The sequence below is a fragment of the Hypanus sabinus genome, chromosome 7 (genome assembly GCF_030144855.1).
Source record: "Hypanus sabinus isolate sHypSab1 chromosome 7, sHypSab1.hap1, whole genome shotgun sequence".
Taxonomy (NCBI): domain Eukaryota; kingdom Metazoa; phylum Chordata; class Chondrichthyes; order Myliobatiformes; family Dasyatidae; genus Hypanus; species Hypanus sabinus.
Window position 1 is genome coordinate 30,363,228 of NC_082712.1, and position 17,627 is coordinate 30,380,854.

A 17,627-nucleotide genomic window follows, 5' to 3' on the forward strand; every position below is an offset into this window, starting at 1 on the left:
GTTTGGGAACCCCTGCTCTACATTTAAACAGAAAAACCGAGACTGAAAGAATTAAGTTTAATAAAGAGACATAAGATCATGCAAATGCTGGAATCTGGAGCAGCAAACAAAATACCGGAGGAATTCAGCAGGTCAGGCAGCAACTGTGGAGGGAAATGGACAGTCGGCGTTTCCAGTGAAGACCTTTCATTAGTCCAGATGAAGAGTTTCATTCTGAAGCATCAACCATCCATTTCTCTCCAGAGATGATACCAGACCTGCTGAGTTCCTTCAGCATCTTGCTAATAATCGTAACAGTCATCAACAAAAGAAAACTTAGTAGTTAACAATGCATATTTTTACATTGTGTAATCTAGTATTTTTATGAGAAATCATAATTAGCAGAAGTTGTTGATGTAAACATTTTAAACATTATTTTGAGACCAAAGTTATGCCTGAGTCAGGTGGGCAACTTGTGAAATTAGGAAGTGATATACTGTATATTCTAGCTCTAGGCCACTGGGTGCCACACTACATAACATTTTCAGAAGTGTGCAAATGAGGCCCATAGGCATGCAAGGTAGTTGAAGATAGAACAGTACAAAATTGTACAGGCCATTTCATGCTGTGCTGACCTTTTAACCTACTCCACTACCAATCTAACTTTTCCTTCCTACACCGCCTATAACTCTCCATTTTCATTAAACCACAAGCCTATCTTAGAGTATCTTAAATGTCCCCTATACATCCGTCTCTACCACCACCCTCGACAGTGTATTGCAGACACTTACCATATTATGTGTAAAAAACATCTGATATCCTCCCTGTACCTTTCTCTAATCAATTTAGAGAGGCATGTCTTTTCGATTAGCCATTGTGGCCCAGGGGAAAAGGCACACAGTAAATCTCTGCCTTTTATAATCTTGTACCACCCTATCAAACCTGTCATCCTCCTTTGCTCCAAAATAAATGTAAGGGAATTGTACATTCAATTGCACTGGTAAATCAAACCAGTTTAGGACTTATGAACAGTAGGAGATTAGGGACTGTAGTGGAACTGGGGGATTTAGAAGTACAAGTACATACTTCATTGAAAGTGGTGACACAAGTTTACGGGGCGGTGAAAAAGGGATGTGACATCCTGGTCTTCATTAGTCAGTACACTGAGTTAAGTGTTGGAATATTATGTTGCAGTTGTTTTAGTTGGTAAGGCCACACTTGGAGTATTGTGAGCAATTTTGGTCCCTTTGATGTAGAAAAAATGTAGTTAATCTGTAAGAGCACAAAAAAGATTTACAAGGATGTCACCAGGAGTGGAGAGGCTGAGTTATGGCAAAAGACTGGTCAGGTTAGGTCTTGATTCCAGGGAACACTGGAGAAAGAGGAGCAATCTTATAGATATATTTCTTACGTTTCTTGTACTTTTTCCAGTTTGACTTCCCTCTTTCTCTCTCTTGGATGAATGGTGTGGCATTGTGTGAATGAAGTTTAAATGGACATGTGACAACATTTTTATTTATCTTTAAAATAATTTGTGGAAAGCAAAAGGTCTCTCTTCAAACACGATCCTTGTTAAAATTGCAATATTTCAGCCCATTTATAATACTGAAACAAACCTTTGAAACCAGATAGGGCTCTTCTCAATTGCATTGACCTAAATTGTGCAGGGAATAGAAATGCCAAAGATGTGCGTCAGCATTACATTTAAAGAAACTAATATCAAGTCATGATTTATGGTGATACTATAAAAAGCGAATTTTAAGTGCTGAAGAGTTTGACGTCTGAAAATCTTACTCAGGTATAGGAATGGATATATCTTTAAATAGTAGCAGTGATTAAAACAGTGAAACAATTTATCAGGACAGATAGTATCCATAGTCTATAAAGTTGATAGAATGACATGCTTGATGGATAATGAAAGACGAGAATAGATAAAATGGAGCACCTCCTAGTTCCAACTGATTAAGTACTGGCTAATGAGTGCAAAGTACTTTAGTAAGCTGGATATACTCCATAATATCTGGCAACAGTAGCCTTGAAGAAGATCTTCAGCATTCCCTCTGGAGGGAATCATACAGTTTATCTTTTACTTGGGTTGGAAGTATGTTATGAAACCAACACAACTGACATCTGAATACTTCAGCCACCAGCCCTTTACCCTGTAAGATTCATTCCAACACATTATTATGTGAGACTCATTCCTAAATCTCAACTTTAAAAAGTACCTTTTCATATAATCTTTCCCAGCACTCCAATTTCTCTACTCAACTCACTCTGACTTCTCCCCTTCTCCTTTTCCATCATTGAGCTTATCATATGTGGATATGATGTTAAAACTGCAGACAAATCCCGGAGGAAAATGTAATGTGTCTACTGTATTTCCATCATTGATTCAATATGATTACACCTAAGACTAATGTTCAGGAAGTACTTTCCTGAACTCAGAATTCCTAATCCTCATAATCCCCCAAATCCACTTTAAATCTACATATTTAATTGTGTTTTTAATATCCTGTCTTCAAGAGTATTATTATTGGTTTCTCTTTTAGAATTAACTTCACTGCCTAGGAGACATTTTCAGCAGCAAATTAGCCTGATAAACATTTCCTTTGGGAGGTAGAAGAATCAGTTGCCTCAAAAAGTGGCATCATCATTAAGGACCCCCAGGATATTCTCTCTTCTTGTTACTACCATCAACGAGGAGGTACAGGAGCATGAAGACACACTCAACATTTTAGGGACAGCTTCCTCCCCTCCAACATCAGATTTCTGAATTGACACTGAACCAATCAATGAACACTACCTCACTAAATTTGCTCTCATTTTGCACTTATTTAATTCATTTTTATATATTTCTTATTGTAACTTAGAGTTTTTAATGTATTGCAATGAACTGCTGCCACAAAAGCACAAATTTCACGACGTATGTCAATGATATGAAACCTGATACTGATTCTAATTCTGACACTGCAACTGAAGCATGCAAAGGAAACCCACACAATCACAGGGAGAACATGCAAACTTCACAGAAACAGCATGGGATGGAAGTATTGAACACACATCACCAGAGCTACAAAATATAGCTCAGTACAGGCCATTTGGTCCAGTAGGGCACCTTTTCAGAGATATACAGCACAAGCAATGACATTGCAGCTATGCACAAGCACCTCAAGCACCCAGTTTCATTAATCCCATTTTCTCGTATCCCTTCAGTCAGGTCTTTCCACAGATTTCTCTAATCAAAGAAATCAAACCCAGTTAATGTTGTTTATCAATCAAGAAACTGTCACACCTCAAACTGGCTACCAGAGGGATGCAAAGCTGTCAATGCTGACCCCTTCCTGCTCACCGGCCTATAAGGCTAACTATTAGATCCTTGTTATGTAGATGGATTGTGAAAATCACAAGCAAGAGAAAATTTGCAGATGCTGGAAATCCAAGCAACACACACAAAATGCTGGAGGAACTCAGCAGGTCAGTCAGCATCAACGGAAAAGATTATAGTCGACATTTCGGGCCGAGACCAGAGAAGTAAAGATGAGCAGTAGAGTTAAAAGGTAGGAGAGGGCAGGGAGAAACACGAGGTGATAGGTGAGACTGGGAGGGGGAGGGTGAAGTAAGGAACTGGGTGAAAGAGATACAGGGCTGGATAAGGTGGAACAAACACGAGGAAATCTGCAGATGCTGGAAATTCAAACAAAACACACAAAATGCTGGTGGAACACAGCAGGCCAGGCAACATCTATCAGGAGAAGCACAGTCGACGTTTCGGGCTGAGACCCTTCATCACGTCAACAGTGCTTCTCCTTATAGATGCTGCCTGGCCTGCTGTGTTCCACCAGTATTTTGTGTGTGTTGTCTGGATAAGGTGGAGTCTGTTAGCAGAGGACTGAATGCCCTGAAAGAAAGAAAAGGGGGTATGGAGCACCAGAGGGAAGCGATGGGGCTTGGAGGGGGAAAAGGGGATAGGAATGATGAAGTGGGGGCATTACCAGAATTTGAGAAATCAATGTTCATGCTATCAGATTGGAGGCTACCCTAATGGAATGTAAGGTGTTGTTCCTCCAACCTGAGTGTGGCCTCATAATGGCAGTGGAGGAGGCCATGGAATGACATGTCAGAATGGGAATGGAAAGGGTGGCCACTGGGAGATAAGACCATAAGACATAGGAGCAGAAGTAGGCTATTCGGCCCATCGAGTCTGCTCTGCCATTCAATCATGGCTGATCCAATTTTTATAGTCATCCCAACTCCTCTTCATTCTCCCCTTACCCTTTGGTGCCCTGGCTAATCAAGAAGCGATCTATCTCTGCCTTAAATACACCCAATAACCTGGCCTCCACAGCCACTCATGGCAACAAATTCCACAGACTTACCACCTGCTGGCTAAAGCAATTTCTCCACATCTCTGTTCTAAATGGACGTCCTTCAATCCTGAAGTCATTCCCTTTTGTCCTAGACTCCCCTACCATGGGAAATAACTTTGCCATATCAAATCTGTGATCTGTTTACTCCCATAAACTGTAAGAGTAAACTTGCAGAGAGCATAATAATAACTGAGAAAGCTTATGTTAGACCCGTGAAGAGAAGAGCATGTGAAGATAAATACAGTCAGTAATAGAGAATTTATAATGAGCAACATAGAAATGACACATCAACTTAACTTTGGATCTATCTCCATACAAGATGTAAATAACCTTCCAGAAACATTAGAGAATTTAGGGTCTTGAGAGAGAAAAGAACCAAAGAAAATTAATTTATTAGGAAATAATGCAGGGGTAATTTATGGGATTGAAGGCCAATAAATTCCAAGGCCTGACTGCCTGTATCTTAAAGTATTTAATGAAGCCGGCACTAGTATTACTGGATGCATTGGAGGTAACTTTCTTTCCCCGGAGGAGAAATTTCATTTCCTGAGGGGCGGAATATTTGACCCTATGAAACTGCGAAGTCTTGGCAATTGATTTGATTTAAAACGTAGAGATAAATAGCTTTCTAGATACTAAGAAAATAAAGGGACATGCAGCAAAATTCCACAAAGGTGGGAGATTGGATATGATCTTAATGAATGGTGGAGCAGGCTTGATGAACTGATCATAATCCCACATGGTTTGTAGCTCACCAACTTGTGTAATACAACTCTTGCAAGTTATAATCACCACAAAAGTATCCTAAAACTCACTTTGGGTATCACTAAATCACTTCTATATTTTTTCCAGTCTTCACCCACCACTTTTTTTATATATGTATTTCCTGTACTTGTAATAATTTGCCTTAGCCATCGTGAGCCTCCTGATTTTCAAGAGAATTTATATTCCTTTTTCTAGAACAGATTGATTTCCGCTTAAAACATTTGAATTTGTTAATCTTTCCCATCAGAGACATCTGGTAACATAACAAGCACTTACCGGTACTTTAATATCAGTGCTTGAAGAAAGAAGTAGACTATCTCAGTACCATAGATTATTTTGGCACAGACCATAGGTATCACAGTTCCACTGCTGCAACTAAATAATTTAAGATGAAAATTTTGTGACTGTATGTACTGTGTTTTGTACCTTAACCCCAAGGAACATTTTTTTGTTTAGCTGTATACATGTGTATGGTTGAATGATAATTAAACTTGAACTTGAAAATCTCTAAGAGTCTCATAAGTTTCTGGGGATGAGAAACACCACTTCTCCTTACATGGCTATCTGTTTGTTTTAACCTCCAAGAGGACCACAACCTTGTCACTGGATTTGAAGGCTTGCTGTGCCTCAGTGATCCCGAGAGCTATGTTGGCAGGAGCCAAAGGTTAGAAGCCAGACCAAAAGTGGTCCACTGGTCCTGCAGGTTTGGGATTCAGCTCAGAGCTAACAACTCTTGACTGGTAAATCAAAATTGTTATGGAAACAACAATGAAGAATTCTTCTACATCTGAGACCGATGGTATTCCTGAGTCTCCATTCGGAACTTGCTGAACTGACAGTAGTGTACAACAAGAGGAAATGATTGGCATGATGAAGGAAGCCCTGAACACCATCAGAGATGGAGGACCTTCAATGCTGCCCTAAACACCAGTAGCGCAATGGGCAGTAATTAAATTTAAGAAAAAACATCTTTCATGAAAAGCATATTTTGTTACTGCTCCAGAAGTGTATATTTAGTTTTCTATTAGATGTAAAACCATATTTTGCTGTAGAAATAATCCCTGTCACAACATCATTTTTTATAAACCTCTTAATTTGTTGGACTTGAAGATATGTTACATCAATGTGTTGTGAGAATAATTTGCTTTTGTACTTTACACGTCTGACTGCCCTCGTGTTTTCTTTTTGACGGATATTAGTTGCGATGTGCTGGAGTTCCCGATTGGCCTCAACCTAGATTTAATGGGTACTAAGAGGTTGCGTTGCTATGGCAATACTAAGTTGAGTTGACTGCCAGAAGTTCCTCCAGACTGCTTCACTGCAGCTCATTGTTGCTGCTTGGTTGATTTATGCAATAGTCACAGCAGAATATTCCCTGGGAAATGTGTTGGATCAAAATAATGTGGAAAGAGAGGTCCACAGAGTAAAAACTTGAAGTAATTTAGTAAAGTGTAAAATAGTGTCCACTTATTGGCTGTTGCAATAAGGAAAATTGAAAGGAGGTCGGAAATGTCAAAATTTGGATGCTAATTTTCTACTTCCTAACTTTTAAAACCTAAGGTAAGGATTGATCTATAGTCTGGACTCTAACTAAGAAAGGATGTAATTTCGCAAAGCTCATGTGTATAGACGGACGAGGAATACAAATGAACATATTTCAAATGAAGTACAGGAACATTGAAGTGTCTTAATTTGTTATGAATCTAGAAAACAAACTTGTTATTGGATTTATTTCTCAATACCATGTTGACGTCCAATATTAATAGATATGAAGAACAGAAGGAGTGAATGCCTGCAGATTCTTAAAGATAGCAAGACAAGTTGAAAAGGTCATTAATGAGACATGAGAAATGTTTTCCTTTAGTCATCAGCGTACAAAGTGTAAGAGCAGGAGATTAAACTCAAACTGTATTCAACATTGGTCCAACCACTTCTTGTGAGGTGAAGATATTTCTAGTCACTAGGTGATAGGAAAGATGTGATTGCACTGTAAAGGTCAAAGGGGATTCTCAAGAGTGTTGCCGGTTTCAGGAAAACTTACACTATGAGTAAAGATTGGATAAACTGTGTTTGTTTTCCTTTAGAAAGTGGGAGTTGTTTGAAGACTTATCTGTATGAAGTTCTGAGGCATCCAGATTGAATATATAGGAAGTTATTATTTATTAAATCCTTTTCCCTCAGCGGGGGTGGGGGGGGGTGTTGAAAACCAGGATCATAGATTTAGAATAGTTAGTAGAAGGATCAGAGAGGAGTTGAAGAAATATGTATACTGTATACCCAGAGGCTGCTAAGTGTTTAGGAGAGACAGAATCCTTATCACACTTAAAAAGTTCCTGGGTGTATGTTTGAGTGCCATTGACTGAATCAAGAGTTGGAAAATGGATTCGGCTGGGTATCTCCTTCCTAAGCAACCCGGACACAATGGCTCAAAAGGCATTCTGTGCCAAAAAAAAATCAATAATTCTCTGATTATATTCAGGGAAAATAACATTTACATTCCATGGAATTTCTGATGTATGTTTTAGTGAGAAATAATGAGAAAACGCAAATGAGTTAAATTTACCGTGTATGCATATTGTTGACAGTTATATTGAAGACTGTATGCTTTTCACAGGTGTTCATGTTTAACAGAAGTTTCAAAAATGGTGGCTGAACAAAGAAAAATTCTTCAGTGTTTTACTACAATCTGCTTCATTCTTATTTCACGTAAGTAATTTGAACTACGTGTCAGCTCACCAATGCTTAGGTGGGGCAAGCATACATCATAAACACAGAGTATCCCATGTATTTGTGGAGGCAGATGCTATGTAGGTTTATACTGTGGGAGGCAGTCAGAGAAGAAAAAGCCCTAGGTGTAATCAACTTGACTTGAAAGCCTATGACGACACATGCCATCAGATCAAAAATGGAAAAAAGGAAACCAAGTTCATTCTTGAGCTTGTCAAATGAGGAGGGATTGAGTAGTCTCTGACCCCCTGGGAATTGAGAAGAATGAGAGGGGACCTCGTTGAAATGTACCATATTCTGTAAGATCCAACAGGTTGCATACAGGCAGGATGTTTTAATTGGATGAGGTGTTATAATATCAATATAAAGAATATGCCATTAGGATTGAAATGAGGAGAAATATCTTCACAAAGAGAATGGTGAATTTTTGGAATTCCTGAGTCTTATAGGCTCATCAGGCCGGTGCTTATGCCGGCTTCTGTAGCGTGAAGTGACTGAGAGTGCAAGGCTCCTGCCCGGATAGGACACCAGTCTATCGCGAGGTAGGTATGATAGAATCAAGGGTTAAGGGAACAGGGCAGAATACAGAGTTTGAGGATCAGGCATTGCTTTGTTGACCTGCTACGCAGAGACAAAGGGCTGAATGGCCTATTACTGCTCCTGTTTCTTTCAACTTCTGGTTCTTTTCGTAAATCCACATGCCATGATACCTCAGGTGATGAATCTGCTTTGTTGTTGAACACAAGTTGGAAGAAGTACTAAATTCAGCAAAGGCACAAAATATACTAAAGCTGGGGAACTTTAAAGTCCATCAGCAAGTGTGGTTTAGTAGCATCAGTGAACTGGCCAGACCAGAAGGAAAAGCTGCTACCTTGGTTGTACAACAGCTATATAGGAGAATTAAATCTATTTGGAATTGTTCACGTCAAACTATTTACTGCAAATGTATCTGTTCATTTTAACATTAGTAGCAGCAACCACTGAATGGTATCCTTCCACCCTCTGTAATCTCATAGGCTGGCATATCCCCCGCAGTTTACAACTGCCATCAAGCTGGGATACTAATGTAGAATGTAATGTAATGTGTGACATATAGAAAAATGAGGAGCAGCATCATGAACATCTACAAAATTGAGTATATTTCAGCAATTTATAAAACATAGAACAGTACAGCACAGGAACTGGCCATTCAGCTTGCAATGTCTGTGCTGAGCATTATGCCAGTCTTGACTTAGAAATGTGTCATTGTTTCTTCATTATCGCCATGTCTGAACACTTACAACTCAATAACATTGTCTTCATCAGAAAGGCTACGCTATTTCAAGAAAGTGGTCCAATGGCACCTTTTCAAGAGAAGTTAGGGATGGGCAATAAATGCTTTTCTCAGCCAGTTTACAGTATATTTTATTAAAAAATAAAAAAACAAAGATCCGAAGTTACCTATTCCTTCCAAGTGTGACTCATGTTTGAGAGAGGAGGGAGTTAAAAGTGAAAAACAATGCCAGGTGATTGTCAGAGCTTATGCAATGGCCAACGCATCACATTTGGATATTAACCATTTTGAAACCATCCAATCCAACAGTGTCAGGTGGACGTGGAAACATTCAGCAGACTCACATGTTAATCTTCATCTGAAATATTTCAGCAATGCTATGCAATACTCTTATAGTGTATCAAAGATGAATTCATCTGTTTTAAATAGCATTATAACTGTTTTACAGAAAAGTCTATTTTAATTTGGTCGCAAAATCTGGCTCCGACATTTCTGGCAAATATGACTGTCGTACATGTGACTGAAAATGCACCAAAAGGTAAATTTAAGTTGAGTAAAGTTCCAGTAATGTAACTGCTGCTGTCCAATTCTTGGACTATCCTGAGGGTTTTGGAGATGTCTTGCTTCTGCTCTTAATTTGGGGGTTCTGAAGTGAAAGATGCAATCCGTTGGGACCTGCAGAGTGTGCTGGAGGTGCTTAGGTGAGTTAGTTTGGGGATTCTGTAGTCCTTTATTGCTTGGCCTTGACATGCTCCTATGTAATGTATGTATCTATTTATTTTAGAGCAGTGACTCCTCTTACCTTTATGTATAGACTGATAACTAACCTATGTACACTAATCTGTTGTCTATGCTTGTGCACTGCTCTCTCTCTCTCGCTGCAATGACAATACACCAGTTAAAGCCATCTCCCGCATATGTGCTTTTATTTTAGTTGATATGACTAAACCACTAGTAATAGCTGAGAGGTTTAGATTTAACAAAAGAAAGCATTCCTGAGCTACGCAAACTTTCCAAATACTGTGACTTTAGAGATGGAATTTCTGATGCATTAAGGGACAGGCTTGTATGTGACATGCATAGTCAAAGCACTCAAAAGAAGCTACTGGCAGAAAGAGCCTAGCCTTTGGATGGGCATTGACCATTGCAATATCATTAGAGAGTGCAGCAAGGGATGCAGGAGAGCTACGGATAAAGAGTTTCGAACGTTAAATGCGCAATATGTCCCGGAATGGTGCAAAAAGCCAAAAAAGTTATTGATGTGGCAAATAATCCTAAGATGCAAATGACTGTTGGTTCGAAGAGAAAATTTGTGAAAATGCCACAAAGGCCATATAGAGAGAGTGTGCAAATCAGACAAAAAAAACACAGCCAAAGAGAAAAACACAACCACACAGAAAGAAAATTTTCAAACGTAAAACCAAACAAATGCATAAAGTGACCCAATGTGCAACTGAATCAGACAACACAAAGTCTGACAAAGGTGAGCTGTTATGCCTGGAACCGCATAGCATTACTGAAGCAGATCACAATAGATGTGTCTGGTGTAAAACTGAAAGTGGAGCTGAATACAGGGTCAGCTTTGTCTATAATTTCAGAGGCTTGAGTTCTAAGCTACAATTAGAAATGAACTTGGTGATGCTAAAGACTTACACAGGTGAAAAAGTGCCTCCCAAAGGCAAACTGAAAGTAAATGTTATATACGGAGGCCAAACACAGCAGTGGAGAGGTTTATGTGTTAAAAAGTAGAGGGCCCAGTGATCAAGAAAGGGAAAGCCTGAGCTGTTCGCAAATGCGGGGACTTCAACGTGAGAATCAGCTCTATGATGCACACCGTGCAATATTCCCGCCACAAATAGAAGACATATTTGCATCTTTGGCAGGTGGGGAGAGGTTTTCAAAGATTGACTTACCTCAAGCTTATCTGCAAGTGAAGATTGAGGAGTCAAGCAGGAAGATTCTCACAGTCAACACTCACAAGAGGCTGTTCCAGTATAATTGTCTCGTCTTTGGTGTCACATCAGCTCCAGTGACTTGGCAAAGAGCAATGGCCCAAGTGCTCCAAGATATCCCGGGAATACAATATTACCTTGATGACATCATCATTACTGGCAAGAATGATGGAGAATACCTCCAGAACCTCGGTTATGTGCTTACCAGGCAGAGTGAGCATGGTCTGCGTGCAAAGAAAGAAAAATGTGAGTTTTGCAAGAAAAAATCTTGTTGCGGACACGTCATTGACAAGCAGGACAATAAGTCCCAAGAGAAGATTGAACCAGAAAATATGTCACAGCTCAGGTCATACTTGGGCCTTGTAAGCTACTGGTTTCTCCCAAACATTGCTACAGTGCTGCACCCATTGAATGCACTGTTGCAGACACGATCAAATTGTGAATGGTCAGAAGGATGGGAAAGAGCATTCAAGGAAACAAAGAGACTAATAACATCTGATGAACTGCTCACCCATTATGACCTATCCCTGCCCATCAGACTGGCATACCCTTATGGCACTGGGGCCGTTTTGTCACACACAGTGAAAGATGGATCTGAACACCTGATTGCAATGGCTTCAAGATCACTGACGAGTGCAGAATGCAACTACACACAGATTGATTGAGAGGCTCATAGTCTAGTACGGGGCGTAAAGAAGTTCTATGGACAAAAGTTTATGCTAGTGACAGATCACCAGTCCCTTGTGTTCATTTTCAATCCCATGAAGGGAATCCCAGTGGTGGCTACTACCCGGTTGCAACGTTGGGCACTTTTCCTAGGAGCCCACTCTTATGCCATAGAGTTCAAAGGTACCAAACAACACAGCAACACTGACAGCTTGTCACTTCTTCCACCGTTGGCAACTGAAGAAGAAAGGTCTTCATTCTGTGACCCAGCAAAAGTGTTTCACACAGCATTGGTGGACCCGTTGGCAGTAACAAATTTGGAATTACAAAGAGAAACAAGGAATGACCCAACATTGTCAAATGTCTATAAAATCACCATGCAAGGATCAAGGTCACAAGATCACAAGACAAAGGAGCAGAAGTAGACCATTCGGCCCATAGAGTCTGCTCTGCCACTCCACCATGAGCTGAACTATTCTCCCGTCTAGTTCCAATTTCTGGCTTTTTCTCCCATATCCCTTGATACCCTGACTAATTAGATACCTATCAATCTCCTCCTTAAGCACCCTCAATGATCGTGTCTCCACAGCTGTATGTGGCAACGAATTTCATAAATCCATGACCCTCTGGCTAAAAAAATTTCTCCTCGTTTCTGTTTTAAATGGGTACCCTCTAATTCTAAGACTGTGGCCTCTTGACCTGGACTCATCCACCAAGGGAAACAGCCTTTCCACATCTACTCTGTCCAACTCTTTCAACACTCGAAATGTCTCTATGAGATCCCCTTTCATTCTTCTATACTCTAATGAATACAGTCCAAGAGCTGACAAACGCTCCTCATATGTTAGCCACTGCATTCCAGGAATCATCCTTGTAAATCTTCTCTGAACTCTCTCCAACATCAGTATATCCCTTCTAAGATAGGGGGCTCAAAACTGCACACAGTATTCCAAATGAGGTCTCACCAGTGCCCCATAGAGCCTCATCAACACCTCCTTACTCTTGTACACCATTCCTCTTGAAATAAATGCCAACATAGCATTCACTTTCCTTACTGCCCATCCAACCTGGTGGATATCCTGGGTATCCTGCACGAGGACCCCCAAGTCCCTTTGCTCTTCCGATTTTTGAATTTTCTCCCCATCTAAATAATAATCTACTCGATTATTTCCTCTTCCAAGATGTACAACCGTACATTTCTCAACATTGTATCTCATCTACCATTTCTTTGCCCGCTTTCCTAAACTGACCAAGTCTCTCTGTAACCTCTCTGCAACTTTTCTGTTTCTTCAACACTACCCGCTCCTCCACCTATCTTGGTGTCATCCACAAACTTAGCCACAAAACCACTTAATCCATAATCTAAATCATCGATATACAATATAAAAAGAAGCGGCCCCAACACCGATCCCTGCAGAGACTTATCTATCCGTAGTCCATTTAGCTTCCCAAGCACTTTCTCTCTAGTAATCTTGATTGGACCTAGTTCTATTCCCTGAGACCTCTGGCTATTAGGTATGTTGCTAATATCTTCCACTGTGAAGACTGATGCAAAATACTCATTTAGTTCCTCTGCCATCTCTTTGTTACCCATTATAATTTCTCCAGCATCATTTTCAATCGGTCCTATATCTACCCATGTCACTCTTTTACTCTTCATATAGTTAAAAAAACTCTTAGTATCCTTTTTTATGTTAATTGCCACTTCCTTTCATAATTCATCTTTTCTTTCCTAATGACTTTCTTAGTTTCCTTCTGTAAGTTTTTAAAAGTCATCCAGTCCTCAGTTTTTCCACTAATTTTTGCTTCCTTGTACGCCGTCTCTTTTGCTTTTATTTTAGCCTTAACCCCTCATAGGATGGCCAGCTCATGGTAATCCTATGTTTCCAGAGTTCTCAGTGAGACAAGACCAACTGTTTGTATATTAAGGAAACCTGATATGTGGATCTCGTGTTGTGATTCTCTCTAAATTGCGCATCAGAGTGTTAGAGAATCTGCATGAGGAACATCTGGGTATGGTCAAGATGAAGAGTCTCACCTGGAGCTACATGTGGTGGCTGCGAATAGATAGACAGATTGAAGACTTGAACAAAAGCTGTTCGGGATGCGACAAAGTTCAAAATACATCCCCATAGGCACCGTTACACCACTGCAAGGAGTGCATATTGACGACGCTGGACCATTCATGGACTCCATGTTTCTGATTGCTGTGGATGCTCATTCAAAGTAGCCAGAGGTCATACCAATGAAGTGAACCACCTCAGAAAGGACTGTTTACTCTCTGAGGACTATCTTCGCCAGAAATGGCTTACCTGAACAAATTGAGTGACAAGGGACTGCAATACACATCAGAAGAGTTCAGACTATTCATGAAGAAAAATGGCTTCAAACATTTCAAGTCAGCTACTCACCACCCAGCAATAAGAGTGTTGGTTGAAAGATTAATCCAACCATTCAAGAAGTCCATTAAAGTGATGGATAAAGAGAACATTTCTCTGCAGCACAAGGTGGACAATTTCCTTTTGATTTATTGGAACTCTGTTTTTGCGACGACAAATCAAGCACCTGCAATCCTGTACATGAACAGGAATCTGAGATCTCGCCTAGACCTCCTGAAGCCAGATCTGTGGAGGGAAGTGCAGAGTAAACAGTTCAGCCAGTTGTCAAGTGAATCAAGAAGGAGCTTCAAGGTTGGACAGGAAGTCCTAGCGTGTGATAACCGAGAAGACAAGTGGACACCAGGTAGGATAGTCGCAAGAACTGGACCATTGATATGCACAGAGGATGTCAGAGATTATACATGGAGACATCATGTGGACCAGATATTGGATGCTCAGTCAAAGAACACGCCTGAGCCAACATATATGAGGGACACATTACAGCCACCATGTCACCAACAGCAACATGACACCTACAACAGAGAAAGTTGTCTTTGACAAGTGGCCTGCCAAAGCTGATGCCACTCCACTGGTTTCAAAGGCACTATTCGGAAGGAAACAGAGTGCAACCCAAAAAACTGAAGTTTTAGTAATAGTGAAGTTAATTACAGATTGTTATTGTGAAGCATGTTTATTTGAATACGGTTTGTGAAAGGAGAATTGAACGTTTTGTTACATATATAGTTTTATGTTACACTAATCTAAAGGGGGAGGAAATGTAATGCATGGATCTGTTTCTTTCAGAGCATGACTCTCCTTAGCACTATGTACGGATGGATAATTTACTATGTGTGTTGATCTGTTGTCTACGCATGCTAATTGATCGCTCTCTCTCACTGTTATGGGAATACACCGGTTAAAGCCATTTCCCACATGGGTGCTTTTATTTTAATTCTTATGTAGTTGTACAGACACAACAGATTTGATGTCCTCATTATCTTCCCAGACACTCTTCGATTATAATTAATCATATGTCAGGGAATCTTTGGGTACACAACTGAAGAACTACAGCCTCTCCCTATTTTCTTCCCCTCCATAGCTGCTGTCTGAGTTCCTCCAGCTTTTTGTGTGTGTTGCTCAAGAGTGGTTTCAGTCTGCTAGATCTGTTAGCACATAAAAATGTCAAAATGAATTTCAAAATATCTATTTTGTGGGAATCATATGTGAGGTCTGTTGTTTAATATTACAGTAATACTTGAATAATATTGTAAGTATATTGTTTGATTAAGCATTCTTTATTGTTTACATAAATAATTGTGGGTTATATGTAAAAGTACGTGAATAGAATACGTCATCAAACCAGCTTACCATTAATGCACTCCTCACTAAAAGTAAAAATGAAGTTTACATGCACCCCTTGTTTTTCTCTCAATTGGTTCTGTGTTTAAAGTTCCTCTCCAATATGCACATCTTGACTTGAAAATATTATATTGTTATCCCTGGGTCAGAATCCTGGAACTGGTGACACAGCTATGTTGTGTCAAAATGAAAATTAATTTATATTCAAAGTACATATATGTCACTATGTACTACCTTGAGATTCATTTTCCTGCAAGCATTTACAGGAAAATAAAGAAATATAGAACACAGAACACAGAACGTAGATATCTACAGCACACTCCAGGCCCTTCGGCCCACAATGTTGTGCCGACCATGTAACCTACTCTAGAAACTGCCTAGAATTTCCCTACTGCCATGCCCTCTATTTTTCTAACCTCCTAGTATCTATCTAAGAGTCTCTTAAAAGACCCTGTTGTGTCCCCCTCCACCACTGTCACTGTCAGTGCATTCCATGCACCCACCACTCTCTGAGTGAAAAATTACCCCTGACATCCCCTCCCTACCTATTTCCAAGCACCTTAAAACTATAGAATTTATGAAAAACTATGCATAAACAGAGACTGACAATTAACCAATGTGCAAAAGAAGACAAATTGTGCCTATAAAAAATAACGTAGAGTTCTTGGAAGTGAATCTGAAGGTTGTAGAATCAGTTCAGAGTTGAGGTGAGTGAAGTTATCCATATTGTTCCAGGAAGGGAAATAACTGTTCCTGAACCTGGTGAAGTGGGACCTAAAGGTCCTTTACTCCTTGCCATCAGGTAGTAGTGAGAAAAGAGCATGGCCTGGCTCGCGGGGGGTCCTTGAAGATGGATACTACTTCCAGTGCTCCTTTTAAATATGCTCAATGTTTGGGAGGGCTTTGGCTGTGATGGACTGAACTGGATCTACCATTTTCTGTAAACTAAAGTTCTCATACCAGTCCGTGATGCAACCAGTCAGGATACTCTCCACTGTGCATCTGTAGAAGTTTGTTAAAGTATTAGATGAAATGCTGAATCTATGCAGACCTATAAAAATAAAAGTGTTGTTTTGCCTTCATGATGGCACTTGGGTGCCATCCAGGACAAATCATCTGATACGATAACACCAAGGTTCAAAGTTTCTGAACCTTTCCTCCTCCAAAGTCCAAGCTTCTTCCTCCTCTAGTCAATAATGATTTTGCTGACTTTTGCCAGAAGGAGTGTTGTGGTCAAGGAAGTGGCTCTCCAGCCATATTCCAAAAAGGCATTTAGGCTGGGTTAATAAATGCCAGCCTTGACAAAAACGAACAGATCTTGAAAAATGAATCAATGAAAAGTCATCTCTGCTGCTAACAGATGATGTATTTTCCTGAGACTCGTTGCAAGTTCTGCAGCAGTTCCTATCATAAGTACTCGGAAATTCAGGAATCTCACCTGAATGCAGAGAGCCAAATACCTTGGCCAATATTTGTGGGCATTTTGCCAAGTATGTTTGGCAATTGGCCTCACCCTCAATTCCTGTGGTGGAGTACAGCTTCCTGGAGTTTCTTAGAACCTTCACCAAGGGAAATGGCCACCAACCATGCCCCAAGTTAAACTGGCAAAGGAACAATGACCCTATTCATTTCAATGGAGAGCTAAGGCTGGGAGCAATTTAGAAAAGTTTACTGATTTAATATTTTTAATTAATGGAGTTTATTTTAAAATCTTGAATTACTTTTTGGGTTTTTTGGTTAGTTTTTAACTTAACCAAAAAAAGTAATGGTTAGTTTTCTCTAAGTAGTTTTTGAAGGGTTTGAAGTGTTTCTATATGAGACAATCATAAACATTCAAAGTTTTGGCAGTCTTGACACCCAGCTAACCTGAGGCTGTGGCTACAGCCAGTTGGCAAAGTTCTTCATTTTTTTTCTGTAGGGATAGGGTTTGTTCTAGCCCTGTCATTTGATGGGATTTATACAGAGCAAAATGACAAGAATTGTATTACCTCCTACATGGTGACACAGTGGCACAGCTAATAGTGTTGCTGTCTCACAGCTACGCCTCCTCTGGGTTCAGTCCACATCTTTGCTAAATACACTGGTTCTCCTAATGTCCACATGGGCATCAGCCCACAAATTAAAAATGTATGGGTTAGTTTGCCTCTGTAAACTGTCCCTG

General features: G+C 40.0%; 1 protein-coding gene across 1 annotated transcript in view; it reads left to right on the top strand.

Moving 5' to 3' along the window:
- The first annotated feature begins 7,739 nt into the window (after positions 1-7,739).
- The window catches only part of LOC132396636 (cadherin-related family member 2-like), a 143,785-nt gene continuing 133,897 nt past the window's right edge, over positions 7,740-17,627 (top strand). Inside the window, exons 1-2 of the mRNA XM_059974351.1 lie at positions 7,740-7,817; positions 9,560-9,649. Of these exons, the coding sequence (XP_059830334.1) occupies positions 7,754-7,817; positions 9,560-9,649 (154 nt within the window). The 5' untranslated portion in view covers positions 7,740-7,753. The remainder of the gene's footprint in view (positions 7,818-9,559; positions 9,650-17,627) is intronic.